General features: G+C 32.0%; 1 protein-coding gene across 1 annotated transcript in view; it reads left to right on the top strand.

Moving 5' to 3' along the window:
• S6KL (ribosomal protein S6 kinase like) overlaps positions 1-18,561 on the top strand; it is a 190,942-nt gene that overhangs the window by 15,761 nt on the left and 156,620 nt on the right. Inside the window, exon 7 of the mRNA XM_085944374.1 lies at positions 10,624-10,712. Within this exon, the coding sequence (XP_085800500.1) occupies positions 10,624-10,712 (89 nt within the window). The remainder of the gene's footprint in view (positions 1-10,623; positions 10,713-18,561) is intronic.

Below are 18,561 nucleotides of genomic sequence, written 5' to 3'. Positions count from 1 at the left end.
ATATAATTAATAATTAGATGTGTGTCGCGCGCGTGTTGAGAACAATTTTGACAAAAGTCTGTTTAGCAACAAAAAAAAATCCACTCTTAGGACTAGATTTATAAATGCCAATAAAAAAACGAATGTCCATTTTTTGTTTTAATTTAAAATTGGTATGTGATAAGAGATTGCCTTTTTATAAATCGACTTGTAAATATTTACAGATGAAAATAATATATTATATTTAATTCATAGCTATTTATTATGAACTACTTAATTAAGTGTTACGTGTCGATGTGATGCTTATGTGCGTCAATGATTATTGAAACGGGCTGAAAACAGAAGGTTAATGATACAGTGTTTTTATTTGACGCTCACTAAGAGATTTGTAGTTTTCTTGATTTTAATTAAAATCATTAACACTAAATTATCCTTGTAAAGTACACTGGCGATGGATATTTTGGATACTTAATAGATACAGAAATTCCAGAGTCGTTGATTCGTCCGGAGCATAGTTGGTAGAGTCCTCAGCTGAATTCAGAACTATTCTTACTCACATTTGAAATTTTCAATACTAAAATATGATGCGTACAATCTATAAAGATTTCAATTGTAAGTTAGCATTCAGCTGACGGAGTGTCTAGTGCTGGTTGGGGCCTCTAAAGCCATGAGTGCAAAAAAGATATACCCACATGTTTTTTTTAATGTGTTTTGATCGAGAACATGGACCAGAGATTCCAATGGGTAACTACCATTCCAGCCGTCCAGTTTGTAGAGATCGATATGACCAAACATTCTGTTTTTTTTTACTGTTTAAAATATTTATCTTGTCTTCTGCCCTCAGCCTGTTTGTATAAACAAAATATTGACATCAAAATTGAAAAATTATTATTTAACCGATAATTCGTGCAATGCTTTTCGAATATAAATATTGGAGTAATGAATGATATATATATTTTTTACAAATTCATTGATTTTTCCAATAATTGGCAATTCTTTCTCGATCGTAATAATTACATAATATAATTTTTAGAATTATTGTTTAAGAAATTACGAGTTTATTTTGCATCTCATGAGTAGTAAGTTATATGTAAAATAATAAAAATACTTAATGTGTGTCGTAATTAATCGATCGAATATTAATGATGTTTCATTTAAACGTCTCTAAGGCGCTTCAAAAAAAAAATTGATATCAATACCTTCCAGTCAAACAAACCACCAATACGTTTTCACCAAAATTTATTTCCCCTTCGAATATATGCCACATAAAATATCACTGGGAAGTTGATTTAATATAAGATATATAAAACAATATTTTTATAAAAATTGGACAAGGTTTTATTTAGGTTTGTGTCAAGCAACGGCATTCACGCTTGGCTGTACAATCCTTGTCGGGTCTTGGCTTTCTCATCCCATATGATCCAGCGTTGTTTCAAATCCTTTATTCTGCAGTCTTCAATTCAGTTCTGGCCGTCCATGTCTTCTTTTTTGAATCTTAAGAGAATCAATAATGATATTTTTTAATATAAAAAAATTGATTTATTGAATATACATAATTTCTCATAACACTGTAAAAACATACCAAAATTATAAATGCCGCTCGCCGGTATAAACGGGTAAAAGGTCAGTTACGATGGCTCAGTTCTATAGAGCTAAGGAAGAGTGAAGGAAGGAATTAGTAGTTTTGAGGAATGGCTGATTAAAGTTTTGACTAAACTGAGTTGTTGAAAAGTGATAAAAATGTCAGCCCTATGAGGACAACTATTAATTTTTTCGAGTTGTAATTTTGCGGAAATGAAGAGGAGCGATATACGAATATGATGGGTAACATAACTCAAAACTTGAAATTTTTTACTTATTATACTATGAAACTGAGCCATCGACATATTGTTGGGAAATTTTAAGTAAGTGTTGCATGGGTAGCTTGATTAGTAAAACATATTACCCGAAATGTGACGGATGCACGTTCTAGTCTCACTCTGTACAAATATTTTTTCTAATTGGTATGTTTCTGAGATAGTGTTATTTTGAATGAGTGCACTGCACTTCCCGTTTTTATCTTACAATATTAAATATAATTCAAATTCAACGAGTCATATTTTTTTATAATCAATCCAATTCTAAAACAAATTGAATAACTATGTGGTTTAAACTTATGTATTGTAATAAATAAACAAATTGGGTGAATCGTTTCAATAGATAATGAATTAATTTCTTTTGAAACCAATGAAGAAGGTATTGATATTCAATTATAAAATTGTGTGTAACCGAGTGTAGGGTATATTTATTTGTGAATACGTTTTTCATAAGTATCTGTAAAATGTAGTGTGATTAGAGAACGCTTCACAGTAAAGCGCCCAAATAAAATTTGATAGGTTTTTGTACAGATTTAATTCTTAAAAGTATGTTATACAAGGGATAATATAATAGTGTATAAGTTTAGACATATATAACGGATTTGTGTAAATAGATATATATATGACTAAAGTATATTATCGATAGTAATATTAATATAATATTGTGTCTCTGTGTTTTATAATATCGATTAATATTGTGAAGAAAACAAAAACATTGTAAATAAATTTTAGAATTATGAATTACTTATCTGTTTGGCAGTTGTTGTTTTTTTTTTTTTTTAATTTGTGTGTATTTTGAATAATACGAATTTATAAATAAATACAACTGATACGGAATCATTGTTTTTGTATAATTTTCTACAGAATATAAAATAATATACTATTAGAAAACTGTGTTATAAATATTATTCACAATTATCTAAAACTATAGTAGTTAAATAATATTTATAGATTACACCTGTGTTTACAGGGTAGACATTTTAAATTTTATCAATGTACATACATTATAGGATTTAAATATGTTTTCATTGTGTATAAAACATTTTTGTTACAATATTGTTTCTATGTGTTGTCACCGTAATTCATAAATTGTTTGATACAAATCATCGCGGGTGACGTAATTAAAAATTATAATTTCTATGCTTAACTTTGTATAAAGTGCAATATCGAATGTGAAGAGATATATTGTTTATTTTTAAATGTACATAAAAAGAAAGAAAGCATAATTAAAGAAATCAATCAACACAATGATATTTGTTTTATTAATTTAAAATTAAACTTTATATAATCTGTATATAATCTGTATATTATTCGGCTGATACGATTCAATATGACTGGGAATCATACTAAAATACTTTCTTAATATTTTTCTCTTGTATGAGATATAGATATGTTGAGGGTGCATTCATGTATCGTTGCCTTAGGATTGGTTTGTCGAACCTCTAATTATGGCAAAATTAATGTAGTTCATTTTCTTTTATATAAACGCATCGAAATTGTTAAACATTTTTTATTGGAATATGAGATATTTGAGAGCCTACAAAATAATCATTCCGTGCTGGTTTGTCCAATGTGTGGACATTTTACAAACCAGCAACGAACAATATTTAAAAAAAAAAATAAACTGCATAACACCTTTTGAGTCTCGAAAATCCAAATACTGCTGGCGTTATATTTATATATCCCTGCTACATACATATTATAACTTGATTAATTTAGATAACCGTTTTTTGCCACTCTGTATTTTATGACAGTTAGGAAAAAGTATCGTTTGAATTGTCTAATCTCCACAACTCGATCACTGCTTTAGTGCAGTATCTGTTGTTAAATAAATACAAATTCTTCTGAATTAAATGAGTAATATTCTAATATAACCTATCTCTCAATTATTTTAAAATAATAAATAAATTTGATTGTTCTTAAAGCATTGAAATATAAAGTAATGAACTTTGTTTTTCGCCTCCTGAACATTTCATATATTGTTGCTTTTGAGAAACCAATACTAAGTATGTCATTCAAGGGAGGGAGGGGTTTGATATAATTAATGTGACGAAAGTTATACAACGTTGTAGAAAATGTGAGGTCACACATTTATGGCTAGGATGTAAAACCACATAAGTCAAGAAGGATATTTTTTTCAGTCGTGTCATTTCAAATATAGTTTCAATCGTCAGTCAAATAATTGAATGAAACTGTTTCCTAAAACATGAAGTATTTTATTCTTGAACTTCAATATTTTTTACGAAGGCTAAAGTTAAATACCACACAATTGTGTTGTCTGGTATCAACATTGGTCAAATCCATTATGTTTTTCATCTAAGGAAGCCATATGAATAACATTGGATTTGTTCAACTTTGATAAATTATTTTTGTAGATGCTAAACCAAGGTTTCATATGGCTTAACTTAGATGAAAAACATAATGCATTTGACCATTTTTGATACCAGGCAACACACTGTCATGCTTACAGTTGACATTATAGAATAGGGCACATCATGCTGCGATCTTTGAAATTTACCTTAGGATAACCGTAATGAAATTTTATAAAATAATCAAATACAATACTTTCCATGTCATGGAATTTTTTTCAAAATGGAGCACGATTCTAAACATTAAATATACAATATCACTCAGACAGAATTGTGAATCTCATCCACATCCACATCTCCATCGAAACATACTATCAATATAGATATATCCATGTATGGCGTGAATATGTTGATAATCTAAAAAAATTAATTCTCAGGGCAGCTCTTTGTAAGGTTGATATTCTGTGGTAAATCAGATTTTAGTTTGTTGAGAATTTACAAGCGTTTTACTAAAATTTGAAATTATCCAAATACATATCGCCGCCGTAGATGTCAAGGCAGCCAGTCCACAAAATCATATTGCTGAGAAACAGGCACTCAAAGATTTTGTGTGACAAAGAAATATAACATTTTTTTATTAAACTTTTTTGTTTTTAAAGATATAACGGTGAAATTTTCAACATAGAATATACTTTGTGGTATTATCTTTTTATTATTTTATACAAATAACTTAAAAAAATAGTATCTTAGAAGTTATGTGTGTTATATCTCTTGACCACTGAATATTGAAATGTACAAAAAATGTAGTCAAAAGAATTTTGTGGCTTAAATCCATTGACCACTGCATCTTTGATGATTTTAAAATGTTTTTTTGTACTTTACTCATTTTCGCCAAATTTGTGGCTTGGCTCCCTTGACATCTACGGCGACGATATAATCTAATTTACCACAGAATACTAACCTCACAAAGCTGCTCTGAGAATTGATGTTTTTAGACTTCCAACATATTCACGTCAAACACGGATATCATCATTTAGGCATTTTGTGTTGCATACGAGAATCACCGAAGACTGTAAGAAAATATTGTTTAATTATTATATTTCTGTGTATTTCAGTTATTTTTATGAATAGTGGAATGCCAAACCTGTACGTGTGTTTTACAGCATCAAGAATTCCTACCGCCATTTGAGAAGTAAATATAATATTTTTATTTTTTAATTACATATAATTTAGTTTTCATCAATATCAAATTTTAAAATGTTATAATATTCTACATAAAGCATAAATGGATCGGAATGAATGATGCATGTAAGGTACACTTTTTTCTTTTGTAATTATTTGGTTGTTAAAATTTATTATTTTTGCATTTGAGAGGTTTTTTTGTCTTATCGTTTTTCTAAATATTTTATTATAATTCTTACTAATATTTTGTTATTTGTTTTGTGAATGTTGTGTGAATGGAGTACTTGTAGCGTGTAATTTATTTTTATGTGCTGTATATTTAATTTATAATAATTGTTTATTGTTTGATATTGATGAATATAAGGTAGGTACTGAGGATTGAAAAAATCGACACCTACGTAAAAGGTCGGAACCTCAAAGTGATAATATAATAGAGAGGCTATTGTTCCGCAAAATGAAGCCGTGTTTCTTGCGTATAACGCACAGTTGAACCTCGATTTTATTATTATCAACTTAACTATGAAACGTTATACCATCATGTTGCTTCTGAGTATGGCTACCAAATTTAAACACAACATAGTTAACCATATGTTCTACTAAAATAATTACCACTAACTTTGTTTTTAGGTAACACAAAAACAATAAATTTCAGCAACACATGCTCGCAGTTTTTAAATGAATGTAATCATTCAAATCCATATTTACCGGTGACGTTTTCAAAAATTAATTCAACCGCAGAAATTCTATCTTAATCCAATGCATCTTGCGGAGATATAAGCGTGCCGAATGCTTACTCACTCGCACTTATGGTTCGTTTTTGTTCAAGCCTTAGTCGGAACTGCTTTTTTTTTGCTATATATAATATAATAAAACAATGATATTGAAGAAAAAACAAAAATTCATTCAATATTTTATAGGTATCACTAGAAAATTGTGTTTCCAGCATTTAAATTAACGTTGTGGTGGCATTAAAATTTATAAAAAATCGTACCACTGAAGAGTTACCATTTTGTAGTTCCGACGTTATACGTATGAGGTGTCAAAATACAAGTGAAATAATTTGACATCACATACATACCTACCTATTTATGCGTGAAAACGATTCAAATGTCTAAATTTTTGTATTCATTCAATCCTCAGCTCCTTAATTACTTGCTTGTATATATGACACTAGGGATTGCAACACCGGTATCCCAGTATTTTTCGATACTGAAATACCGGTTTCAGAAATCAGACAATACTGATATATTCGGTATTGAAAGTGGAAACACGATCTATTAATTATCATAAAAGGCTTAACAGGACTGTAATTTTTTTGTAAGGTTACGCGATGTCTGGTTTACCTCCGTGGCCTTTCATCGTCCTTAGCAATGACACATGCTATCGTATAAAATATTAATATTTTAAAGATATTTATACACCTATATATCTATATTGGTAGATACTTCTGTTTTTTCCAATTATTTTACGAATACCGGTCTTAATACCGATATTCAATAGGAAATACCGAAATACAGGTATTGGTATTTTCATTCGGTATTGCAATCCCTATATCGAGGGCTTAGTGTCAAACAACACTATCTACAAAAGTGCAACTTTACAGGAGAGCCAAAAATCGTTATTTTAGATTCTTGTTACTCAACAAGGGAAATGTTTATTTAAAACCTAATTTTAATATTTTATAATTTATTGTGTATTGTACATTTATCTTGCTTATGATGATGTTAAAATTTATAGGACAAGGGTAACTTATGTAGTTAGCGTTAAACTTTACTGACAATTTAATAAGAAATTAGAAAAAATTGACATAACGTTGTTTGACTATCATGTAGCCGTAAATGTAAAATAACGTTATCTCAAAAAAAAAGAAAAAAACACTTTTTTGTAGATAACGTTGTCTGACTTTAAGCACTCGATATGACACCAACTAATTTTAGTGCTCTAATTCGGTTTAGATATAAAACAGAGGTCTTAATATCAAATAACACAATCTAGTTACCTCGCATAAGAAATTCAGCAATTCAGACAATTCAGAAAATCAAATACCTACACAGTTACTTTGTATGGGTAGGAGAAAGGGCAAGTTAGTGTAATATACATTATTGTACCATGTAGGCTTTTAGCTGAGTTCGCATACTTAAAATAGGTATACTTGGAAAAACTCCATTGCCGGCAATCATTTATGCAAGAAAACCAAACCAATTTAAAGTCATTCTACCAAACGTTCTCTTAACTACACACCTGTTTCGTCTACATAATAGTCTTCATCAAGTATGGGTATGTTATATACACAGAACAGATTAATAAAATAAAAATGGGAAAGCCATCCGCTAAGACTTTGAAGGCAGTTTTAGTTTATGACTTAATGACGTCATGCCTTTAAATGAAAGATATACAAAACTCCTCAGTGTGACGAACTTTAATGCATATTATGATAGCGACGTGAATATTGAAAATAGTATATTCTTTAACACGTGTTTTAAGTTTATCCCATATTTCTCCACACTCGAGAATCATACCTTCTTACAGCCCCGTAAGGTAACCTAGATAGAAGAATATTATTTATCGATTATGGTTTGGTTTTTCCGACCATGTCCGATCCTAATAGGATCATATGGGCCTCCACAGAGTAGAGGTTTGTATTAACAGATTTTGTTTTTTACGAGAAATGGATGTCAGCCACTTGCTCAACATATTAGGTCCATATCCTGACTCACACACAAATTGAAAAACAATATGTGTACTTGCCAGACCCAGGATTCGAACCTGAGACCCACGGCGTGATAGTCCAACGCTCAAGCCGCGCGAGAATTAAAAAAAAAAACTAACTTAACTCTATATATCCTAATAAGATCATATGGGCCTCCACAGGGTGGAGGTTTTGATTAACAGATTTTGTTTTGAACAAATGGATGTCAGCTACTTGCTCTACCTATTAGGTTCATACTCTGACTCATACACAAATTTAAAAACAATATGTGTACTTGCCAGACCCAGGTTCGAACCTGGAACCTACGACGCTTCATAGCATACCAAACTATTATGGTTTGGTTTAGAAAGGGTTTACTAAGAAATGTATAGGTACTATACCTAGACCACGATCATATACCTAGTGAAAACAGAGACCATAAGACGGTTAGTATGGCACACGGCACGCATGGATGGTCTCCACCTGATGCTAGAGTGCTCGTCTCTGAATCCGGTATGTACATGTTTTAATCTCGTGCAGTATGTGTTGAGTCCTGGGCTAGGATTCAGTAGGTTGCGAAAATGGCTAACAACCATTCCTCTTTAAACCTCTCTAAAAAACAGCGTTAATATCACCTCCAAGCTCACGTGGTCAGCTTTCTGTTTATAATATTTTTAAATAATGGAAATGCATTTATATCGTAGTCCAAAATTCTAATGTTCAAATAGTTTATTTCGGGTTTGTATAGTTGCCTAGAAAACAATATAGTAAAGATACAGTATACTTACTCCACATACCATCAAAAAAATAAATTAAAAAGAATGTATGCCAGACTAATAAATTTATGCAATGTAAAGCCTACTTCAGACCAAATTAGATACATGAACACTTTTACATCGTGTCGGAGCATATAAATTTTTTAATTAACTATTTGTTTTATTCAACGAATAAATCGCAAGATTTAAGAATATAACATTCTAATTATTGAACATACCTACATGATTTTGAAAACACTTTTTTTATTTAGAAAGCGATTCACCGAGTATTAAAAAGGTCATTAGTTAAAATTTGTAGTAATTAAGTATGACTCCTTAGCGTTGTGGTCAATATGCATGGGCATGCAGGAGAGATGGAGGTTCGATTCCTGCGGGGGTGTCTTACTTTTTTCAAAAAGATTTTTTCTATTGGTTATAATATATTATTTTCTCAGAAGTGTTTTCAAAATTATGCATATTATCTTATTAGATCTGTATTAGGCACAAGACAAAAGTATGCACTTGTATTATAAACACGATTGTACCAGTCGATGACAAGCAAATTAATGCATCAATGGCTGATGTGTTTTGGCAGATTTTAATTAATGTCGTACCGTTTTTGTGGGAATGGTCTTTTGAAACCTAAAAACAAACCAAAACATATGTTTTACGACCACTTACTGTAAGAAATAAGAGGTTTGTGTTTTGGTTTGTTTAATTGGCGATCCTTATTGTGCACTTGGTCCTCTCATCAATAATTTCAATCGAATTGTGATTATTGTTGATAATAAAATACTAATTTATACTTTATATTGCATATACCTATTTATCTGAAATAAATTCATTTTTATTTATACATTTAAAAGTGTATAAAAAAGTTTTTTGAAGATATGGTACCTAAGTACTGTATCTATATTTACCAAAAATCAATCTCTTTGAAATATCAGAATACAACTTTGTAATCTAGAATTCCCGTAGATTATTTATTATAAGCATGCTTTATTTTGGTTTTAAAAACTAGAGTTTTTTTAATAATTTTACTTAATTTTTAATAATGTTTTATTTTGTTGAACAATGGCAACTCCAGGCGATGCTTTGATTCTTACGAATATCAAGGGGGTTTTGATTGGCGAATGTTACTAATAAATAATAATATAGAAATATAAATAAAATTTTTAATGAATATAGAATTTATATGGCAATGTAATATCCGTGGTATTGCCATGATTTTTAATGTTCTCTCTTAATATTTATTCCACTTAAGTGTGAACGAGTTTTAAAATTCGAAATAAGGGTATGTCACCATTTTCGCTTCATAGTGCAGCATATTATGGAGCTCCATCTTGTTGAGGTATCTTTTAACATGTCTTTTACAATAATAAAGTTGTTATATATAAAACTTTTATTATATAAAACATCCATTCAACTCATATGTGCATAGCACGGGATCAAATATATAAATATATACCTACATGTATTGAAAAAAACAACATGTAAATTCCAACAGTCGGCTTTCGAAAAGACTCAAGCTTTGCATCAACACTTTACTACATATTATTAACATTGTACGGCAATGAAGTCATAGATCGTGGGTACGAATGATTCACATCCTTCGTTGTATTTTTTTTATTTATTCACCATATTTAAAACGAACAAAATCATTAATTGAAAAACACAAAATCGTAATATCTGGGGCACCGAGCCAACATGGTGATATCCCACTAATGTACATTGTGTCCTGTTTCCTATCAATATTCGTAAAAATCATCGGATTGTCTGAAATCATCTTAATAATAGGTACCCAATGAATGTAGGTATCTACAGGTTTTTTTACAAGTTTTGTTTTATTTCAGCACCAGAAGTATTGTCTCATGAACCGTATGACCATGCTGTGGACTGGTGGGCCTTGGGGATAATAATGTGTAAAATGTTGACTGATAAGGTGAGTAAATTTTTTTTGTCTTATAGTATTACTAAATGTCTTTTTTGCATTGTTATTATAGTGTATTTTTCATGTATTTCATGTACCTAATTTTAGCTGGTTCAAAATCATCTACCTCTTCGATTTTAATTGAACTAAACCCTATGAGTCAGATTTTAATGTACCTTTTTTACACGCGGTACAGCAAAATTGGCAGTAGAGTGAATCCGGCTAATGTGTAACGAAAAAGCATCATAGATGATTAAAAAAACGATAATCATGCCCACAGATTGGTTCAAACCAATGCCTGAACAAAAGCCATAACCATAAGTGCGAGTGAGTAAGCATTCGGCACGCTTATATCTCCGCTCTATGCGTTAGAGTAAGATAGAATGTCTGCGGCTGAATTAAATATTTTTTGAAAACGTCGCCGGTAAAAAAGGATTTGACTAAGTGCATTCATTTAAAAACTGCGAGCACGTGTTGCTGACATTTATTGTTTTTGTATTAAATATAAAATTTGTGGTAATTATTTTTAGTTATTTTAGTAAAACATAATATGGTTAACTATGTTGTGTTTAAATTTGGTAGCCGTACTGAAGCAACACGATAGTATAACGTTTCATAGTTTAGTTAATAATAATAATAAAATCATTTTGTCGAAAAATAGGCGCTCTCTATATATCATTACTTTGAGGTTCGAACTTTTGGTAAACAAGAAGCACATGTTGTTTTTCACTGCATGGTTGATTCATAGCAAGGATACAACACAATACCTTGGGAAAATGATTGACAACCAAGCCATCCATTCCATGAAAGCTGATATACCTCGTTTAGGACCGACAATGGTAAAACTTAAAGTTCAGCTAGATTTTATTTTCACATATAAAGTTATGTAGGTCGATTTGGTCATGGTGATTTCTCAAACGATCGATCTAATAATTGGATCTTACAACAGTAAAAAATCAAATTTTAATAAAGTGATTTTTTATGAGAAATGAATGTTAGCCACTTACTCAACCTGTCATCTCCATGCACTGGATCCGAACACACATTGATAGTTAATATGTGAGTTTTCCAGGCCCGGGATTCAAACCCGGGACCCCACGACATTATAAGCCTAACGCGTAACCACTCGGCCATCGTGGGCACAATCCCACATATAAAATTAAGTACCCTCATTAATGTAATATCCACATATAAATTATATTTTATGAGCATTTTATTAATGTTGTCTTCACCCTGTTAAAAATCGTGTACGGAAATTGCAGTTCGCCATATCACACTTCACGGTGAAATATAGTATCGGAAATATATGGTCCTATAGACATAGACCGTCCAACTTCTTTGGGACGTATATTACTGAGATAAAATTCATGTATAAATAAAACACGGTTCTTGTCAATTTACAGGAAGCCAGCGGCAAACAAATTTTGAAAATAGTTGATATACTGGATTATGTGTTAGGTTAGGTTAGGTTTTCATACTTGAATTCATGAATTTTGTCAAAGTCGGCTATATTAATGTTCATATTGAATCTAATAAAATTGGAGACCGTATAGTATACGGTCATCTCTCTCCGATAAAAAAACTCACGGCGAACTGTGCTACGGTGAAATGTTTTACGTATAATTTACATGTAGCCGTTAAAAATACATTTAATGCAACTGTGGCGGAGGTTATTTTAAAAGTCGTGACTAAAAAAGGTTAGGAATCCGCGATCTATTCTATACTATACAATCATCTCGTAATTAATATGATTTATTAAAACTGTGTACAGACCTACAAACTTATTAATTGAGTTAGCATTATAGCATCTATAGAATGGATGGGAGAGCCACCGTCGAAAACTACCCAATCAAAACTCGCAACTGGACAAAATCTGACATTCGAATGACGTTTTCAAAATGGCGTCCATATGGTAGATAGTTTGTAGTTCCATTTTTGACCATTCTTTAAATAAGTTTGTAGGACTGTAACCATTTATCTTACAAACGTATCTAAAAAATGCCCAAAAATTGAACTACGAACTACCATAGGACGCCATTTTGAAAATTTCATTCGAATGTCAGATTTTATCCAGTTACTAGTATTGATTGGGTAGTTTTCGACAGTGGCTCCCCCATCTCATTCTTTCGATACATACCTACAAACTTATCTGGAGAATGAGATGGGGGAGCCACTGTCGAAAACTACCCAATCAATACTATTAAATGGATAAAATCTGACATTCGAATGACATTTTCAAAATGGCGTCCTATGGTAGTTCGTAGTTCCATTTTTGGCCATTCTACAGATACGTTTGCAGGTCTGTATAAATTGTTGTTCTATATTTGAAAGAAAAGTCTCATCTCTTATATTTGCCAAAGTATCCATAGACAAATAATATACTTAGATATGTTCCATATTTGAAATAAGAATAATATTTATCCATAGAAATTTGCGTAAGAAGATGTGCAACTAAACAAATAATAAATTATTGAAATGGTACGGTAGACATTATAACGAGGACGTTAACCCTTTGCGGCCATCGGCGTGACTCCCCACTTACTGCGAACAGTATCATTAGGCGGCCGCCAATATTTGCTCCACTATTGAGTCAAGAGCGGACTGCCCTGCTTTGCGATGACCCTCTATTTGTGGTGATACTCGCAATATCAATTATTGTATGCGACTAATTATAATCTTGCCGATATGGAGTACCTATATCTAATTAAATCTACTTTTAGTTTTTACGAAGACACAATAGAGCTATGGAACCACAGATACACAACATCCGCCACAGGATCAATAACGCAGAAATTTATTCAAAACATAAGCTCTACCATCACTCTTGCCAGGAACATAAAAATATCACACGAACTCACACAGATACAAACAGGCCACGGAACGGTGCGATCTTATCTAAAAAGATTTAAATTGAGGGATGATGACTGTTGTCCATGTGACGGCAACACATCTCAAACTGTGTGGCCCTGTACTAGAAAGGGGGCGATGGACTCTCAGGACTCGGTGTAGACAGTATAATCATGAAATTGACCTCCAAAAGCCTCACGAAGTACTAAGCAATAGAACAACACAGGAACACTAGGTACACAAAATATTTAATCCTGGCCATAAAGGAAATTAAAGATATAATTGGAGGAACCTAATTAGCCCCACATCAATGCAACTAACACACCCAACCACATTGTACGAAAAAGCAAGGGCATGGTTATTCATATTTAAAAAAAAAAATTAAATCTTCTGTATGCGCCATGATTCGATTGCAATGTTTTTTGATTGAATGTGTCTGTTTTTTTTACGAATTTTACTACTTATTCATAGATTCTAAGACAAAAATACAATAAGAATATTTCTGACTATTATTGCGTTAACCCCACGATGGCCGCGCGGCTTGAGCGTTGACCTTTGGCGTCGTGGGTCCCATGTTCGAATCCTTGGTCTAGCAAGTACAAATATTGTTTTTCAATTTGTGTATGAGCCAGAGTATGGACCAAATAGGTTGAGCAAGTGGCTGACATCCATTTCTCGTAAAAAACAAAATCTGTTCAGGCCCATATGATCCTATTAGTATCGGACATGATCGAAAAAAATGCGTTAAAAACATATAATATGGTATGCTAATTACAAGTTATCATCGAAAAATGACTCTATAGAGTTCTCGAGAGGTACCTACATATTTGATATTTTCGTGAAATTTAGCATTTTGACCAAATGTACGTACGTGACTCAATCGGTAATAGTGGCGAAGAGTAGAGGTAGGCTATTTAAATTCGACATAAATAGCGCACGCTAAACTTTTCAGTCAAACGTTTTTGTTTTCATTAAACCAAGGCTACAATGAGTATTTATAGTATTACTTAATTTTTAAAATTCAATTAAACCCTACCTAACCCAAGCCATAGTAGATAATAGTAAACATATATTCGTTTATAACATATAAAATATCTAAAATTATATTAAACCATACACAGTTTTTGTATTTTATAGATATAAGACTATTTTTTATCGACAATGACTTGGATTTGGCAGGGCTTAATGAATTTAAAGAAAATTAACTAATAATCTGTAATAACATGTATTCTTGTCATGCACTATTTTAGTCGGATCGCCCATAGTATACCTGCATAAACTATTATGCTTTGATTTAGGCAGGGTTTAATTAAATTTTAAAACTAACAAGTACCATATGCAAATTGTCTTCTTAGTTCAATGAAAACAAATATGTATGACTGACAAAGTTTAGTGTGCACAATTTATGTCGAATCTTAACATCCTACCTCCACCCCTCGCCACTGATCGGTAAAGCATATCGGAGCGAATCCAGTGGATGCGGGTTCGAGTCCCGCCAGGCATCGTATTTTTTTCAAAACATTGTGAGATGTACGAGGGTGGGTCAATAATTCCTTAGAAAAAAGCATTAAAACAGTTTTTATTTTTGTATTTTTTTTTTATTTCTCAACATAATCTTCTTGGAGCTCAATACACTTGGTAAGACGTTTCTCAATTTTTTTTAAACCGTCAGAAAAATAAGTTTTCGGAAGGTCCTCAAAATAAGCATTTGTCCGATCGATGACTTCTTCATTTGAAAAAAAACGTTGTCCACTTAGCCATTTTTTTAAGTTTGGGAAAAGGAAAAAGTCACTGGGGGCTAAATCTGGCGAATACGGTGGGTGGTCGACCAATTCGAACTTCAATTCTTCAATTTTAGCCATTGATCGTAAACATGTGTGAACACGGGCATTGTCCTGATGAAAGAGGATTTTTTTCCTGTTTAAATGAGGCCGTTTTTCTTCAATTTTGTTTTTTAGCTGGTCCAATAAAGATGCATAATAATCCCCTGTTATTGTTTTTCCTTTTTCCAAATAGTCAACGAAAATAATTTCACGTGCATCCCAAAATACAGTAGCCATAACCTTACCAGCTGATTTTACGGTTTTCGCCTTCTTTGGACATGGTTTGCCTTCGCAATCCACTGCTTTGACTGTTCTTTCGTCTCGGGAGTATAGTGGTGTATCCATGTTTCATCTACAGTCACAAAGCGACGAAAAAATTCATCCGGATTGCGTTGCATGAGCGACAACAGGGCTTTAGAGGCCACCACCCTATTGCGTTTATTGTCGACTGTGAGCAAACGCGGCACCCATCTTGCAGAAATTTTTTTCATGCCCAATTTGTCATGTAAAATAGAAATGAGGCTACCTTTTGAGATCCCTGTAACCTCAATTATCTCACTCAACTTTAATCTTCGGTCACTTAACACCATATCGTGGATTTTATTGATCATTTCTGGTGTAGTCACCTCTACAGGACGTCCTGAGCGTGGTTCATCCTTTGTTGATGTACGACCACGTTTAAATTCATTTAACCAGTTATAAATAGTTGCAAGTGAAGGAGCAGATATGCCGTGAACTAAATCCAACTCATTTTTTATTTCCTTTGCTGTTAACCCTTTTATATTAAAATGTTTAATAACAGCTCTAAACTCAATTTTCTCCATTTTCCATTTTTCCATTTTCCACAAGCAAATTTTTTTTTTAAATGTACGAGAAACACACAACAACCCGACCAATCTGATTGAAACTTCGCAGCATACTGAATCGGTAGTGCCGCTGCATGAAAACAAACCGCTTACAGTACTAGTCGCGCCACCTGTCGGCTTTTCTAAGGACTTATTGACCCACCCTCGTATTCAAATTATATAATATTGTTCAATAAGGATTGTTGCGTTGTCAAATCTATCATGATGGCTTATTTTGTGTTTTTTGTCAGGCTATGTTTCGTTTGGTCGGCGGATGCCTGTTTCTTTTATGTTTATTTGTATCAGTGTTTAATATGTGAGTAAGTACTTACCTAATATTATTATAGTTTTCACAAATTATGATTATTTGCTATAAATTATTATAAATTATAAATTTATCGATTCAAATAGCGAATTTACCCAACCATTTTTTGTATGTTGGCAATTTCAATTTTTTTTTTTTTACATATTGTGGACATTTTAAATTATAAGTTTAAGACGTTCACAACATGACATGAAACATTATTATAAAGGAAAAAGTAATAAAAACGATAAAAATGAAAATATAAAAAGAGAACATAATATAAACATTCAAAAACACTGAAAATACAATTATTATACATATATAGAAGTTCAAAGAAGTACACCGAATTTGCTAAGGAGACCCGACCCTATTTTAAGAATTTATAAAATAGCATCCACCTAAACTCACCCGCACGCAAGTGGAATATATCAACACCCGAAGCAATTTGGTTGAACATAGTTATCGCCCTCCTAATTGGCATTACCAGTGGCAGGTCGGTTCTGCACCTTGGGAGAATAAACAACTGATTCTCTCAATTTCTAAGATAGTTTTATCAGGGACACACAGGTCAACACTGCCCAGCATGGCAGATGTTCTCATTTATACCTCGTATAAGTAAAAAAAATACGTAGCTAAATAAAGATCTCTTCTAAATTGCAGACTACAGTATGTAAGCATACCTAAGAGAAAGTCAGTTGGATAAAGCCACGGATAGTATCCATACAAAGATTAGGCATCTAAACTTTTGATTCCCGATATCGATATATTTCCGTAGAATTCGTTGCCTATAGTTTACCGTTTCTTAATGGTTGTCAATGACTGCTTCAGGCTTTCTTGAAAGTATGCCATCTCTGCATAGCAGGCCGTTCTCGTGTGTTCATGGGTGAGATCGTGATTTTATAAAACACGTTGGAATTATCTATTATATCGTGATGCTATTTTAAGACAGGGCCATTATTTATTTCGTTTCAGGATTGCACACAGGGCTAGAGCTCGTGTGTAATAAAACTTCAGGATATACGCAGTGGCGAATGGTGGAGGTAGGCTGTTAAGATTCGACATAAATAGTGCACACTTAACTTTGTCAGTCAAACGTATCTGTTTTCATTGAACCAAGACTACGTGTAGATAGTGTTTGTTAGTTTTTAAAATTCGATTAAACCCTACCTAATCAAAGCCATAGTAGCTAATAGTATAACAATATTCGTATCAACTATATGTTGATTATGGCTTGGTATATCCAGAGCTTAATGAATTTAAAAAAAAACTAACCAACACCATCTGTAATAGGTATTCTTAATTCAACTAAAATAAATAAATATGACTGAAAATGTGTGCACTATTTTGTAGAATCGCTCATACCATACCTAAACTATTTTGGTTTGGTTTAGGCAAGGTTTAATTAAATTTTAAAAACTAACCAGCACCATTTGCAAATTGTATTCTTAGGTCAATGAAAACAAATAATTATTACTGAAAAAGTTAAGTGTACCTACACTATTTATGTCGAATCTTAACAGCCTACCTCCACCACTCGCCACTGGGGTGTTGTAGTGATTATTATAAAAAAAATCTCCACAAAATATGCTATATTGATTTATTTTTTGTGTACAGCGCCAATTTATAGAATCAGGTCTGTCCCTTGTAGTGTTTTGTGTAATACTTTCCTAAAAATATCTATTATTTCTTTCTAAATCTTTTTCTGTGTAGTATTTTTCTGTTTTAGATACTTATGTCACATGATTGTTATAATATAATACAATCTTGTATTATTAAATTTATAGTGTAGTAGAGTATATGTTTCATAACTTTGCACTCCGCCTCTAGTATGAAAATGATGTAATATATTTATTTATTATGTACTACACATATTAATACAATTAAATATCATCTAATCTAATTTTATGCGAGGTAATCAGGCAAAGAGGTGTATCAGTGTAGTAAAGAGTGCAAAGTTATAGAACATATTATACTCTATCTCATATTAATATGTATGTGAGGTAAGGGATATTAACATAGGACACAATAATAATAATAAAAGT

Source organism: Rhyacophila brunnea, unplaced genomic scaffold (assembly GCF_057557595.1).
Source record: "Rhyacophila brunnea isolate RB1 unplaced genomic scaffold, BYU_Rbru_1.0 scaffold_17, whole genome shotgun sequence".
In the NCBI taxonomy this organism is placed as follows: Eukaryota; Metazoa; Arthropoda; class Insecta; order Trichoptera; family Rhyacophilidae; genus Rhyacophila; species Rhyacophila brunnea.
The sequence above is the reverse complement of the archived record's forward strand: the minus strand, read 5'-3'. Positions and strand labels throughout refer to the sequence as shown.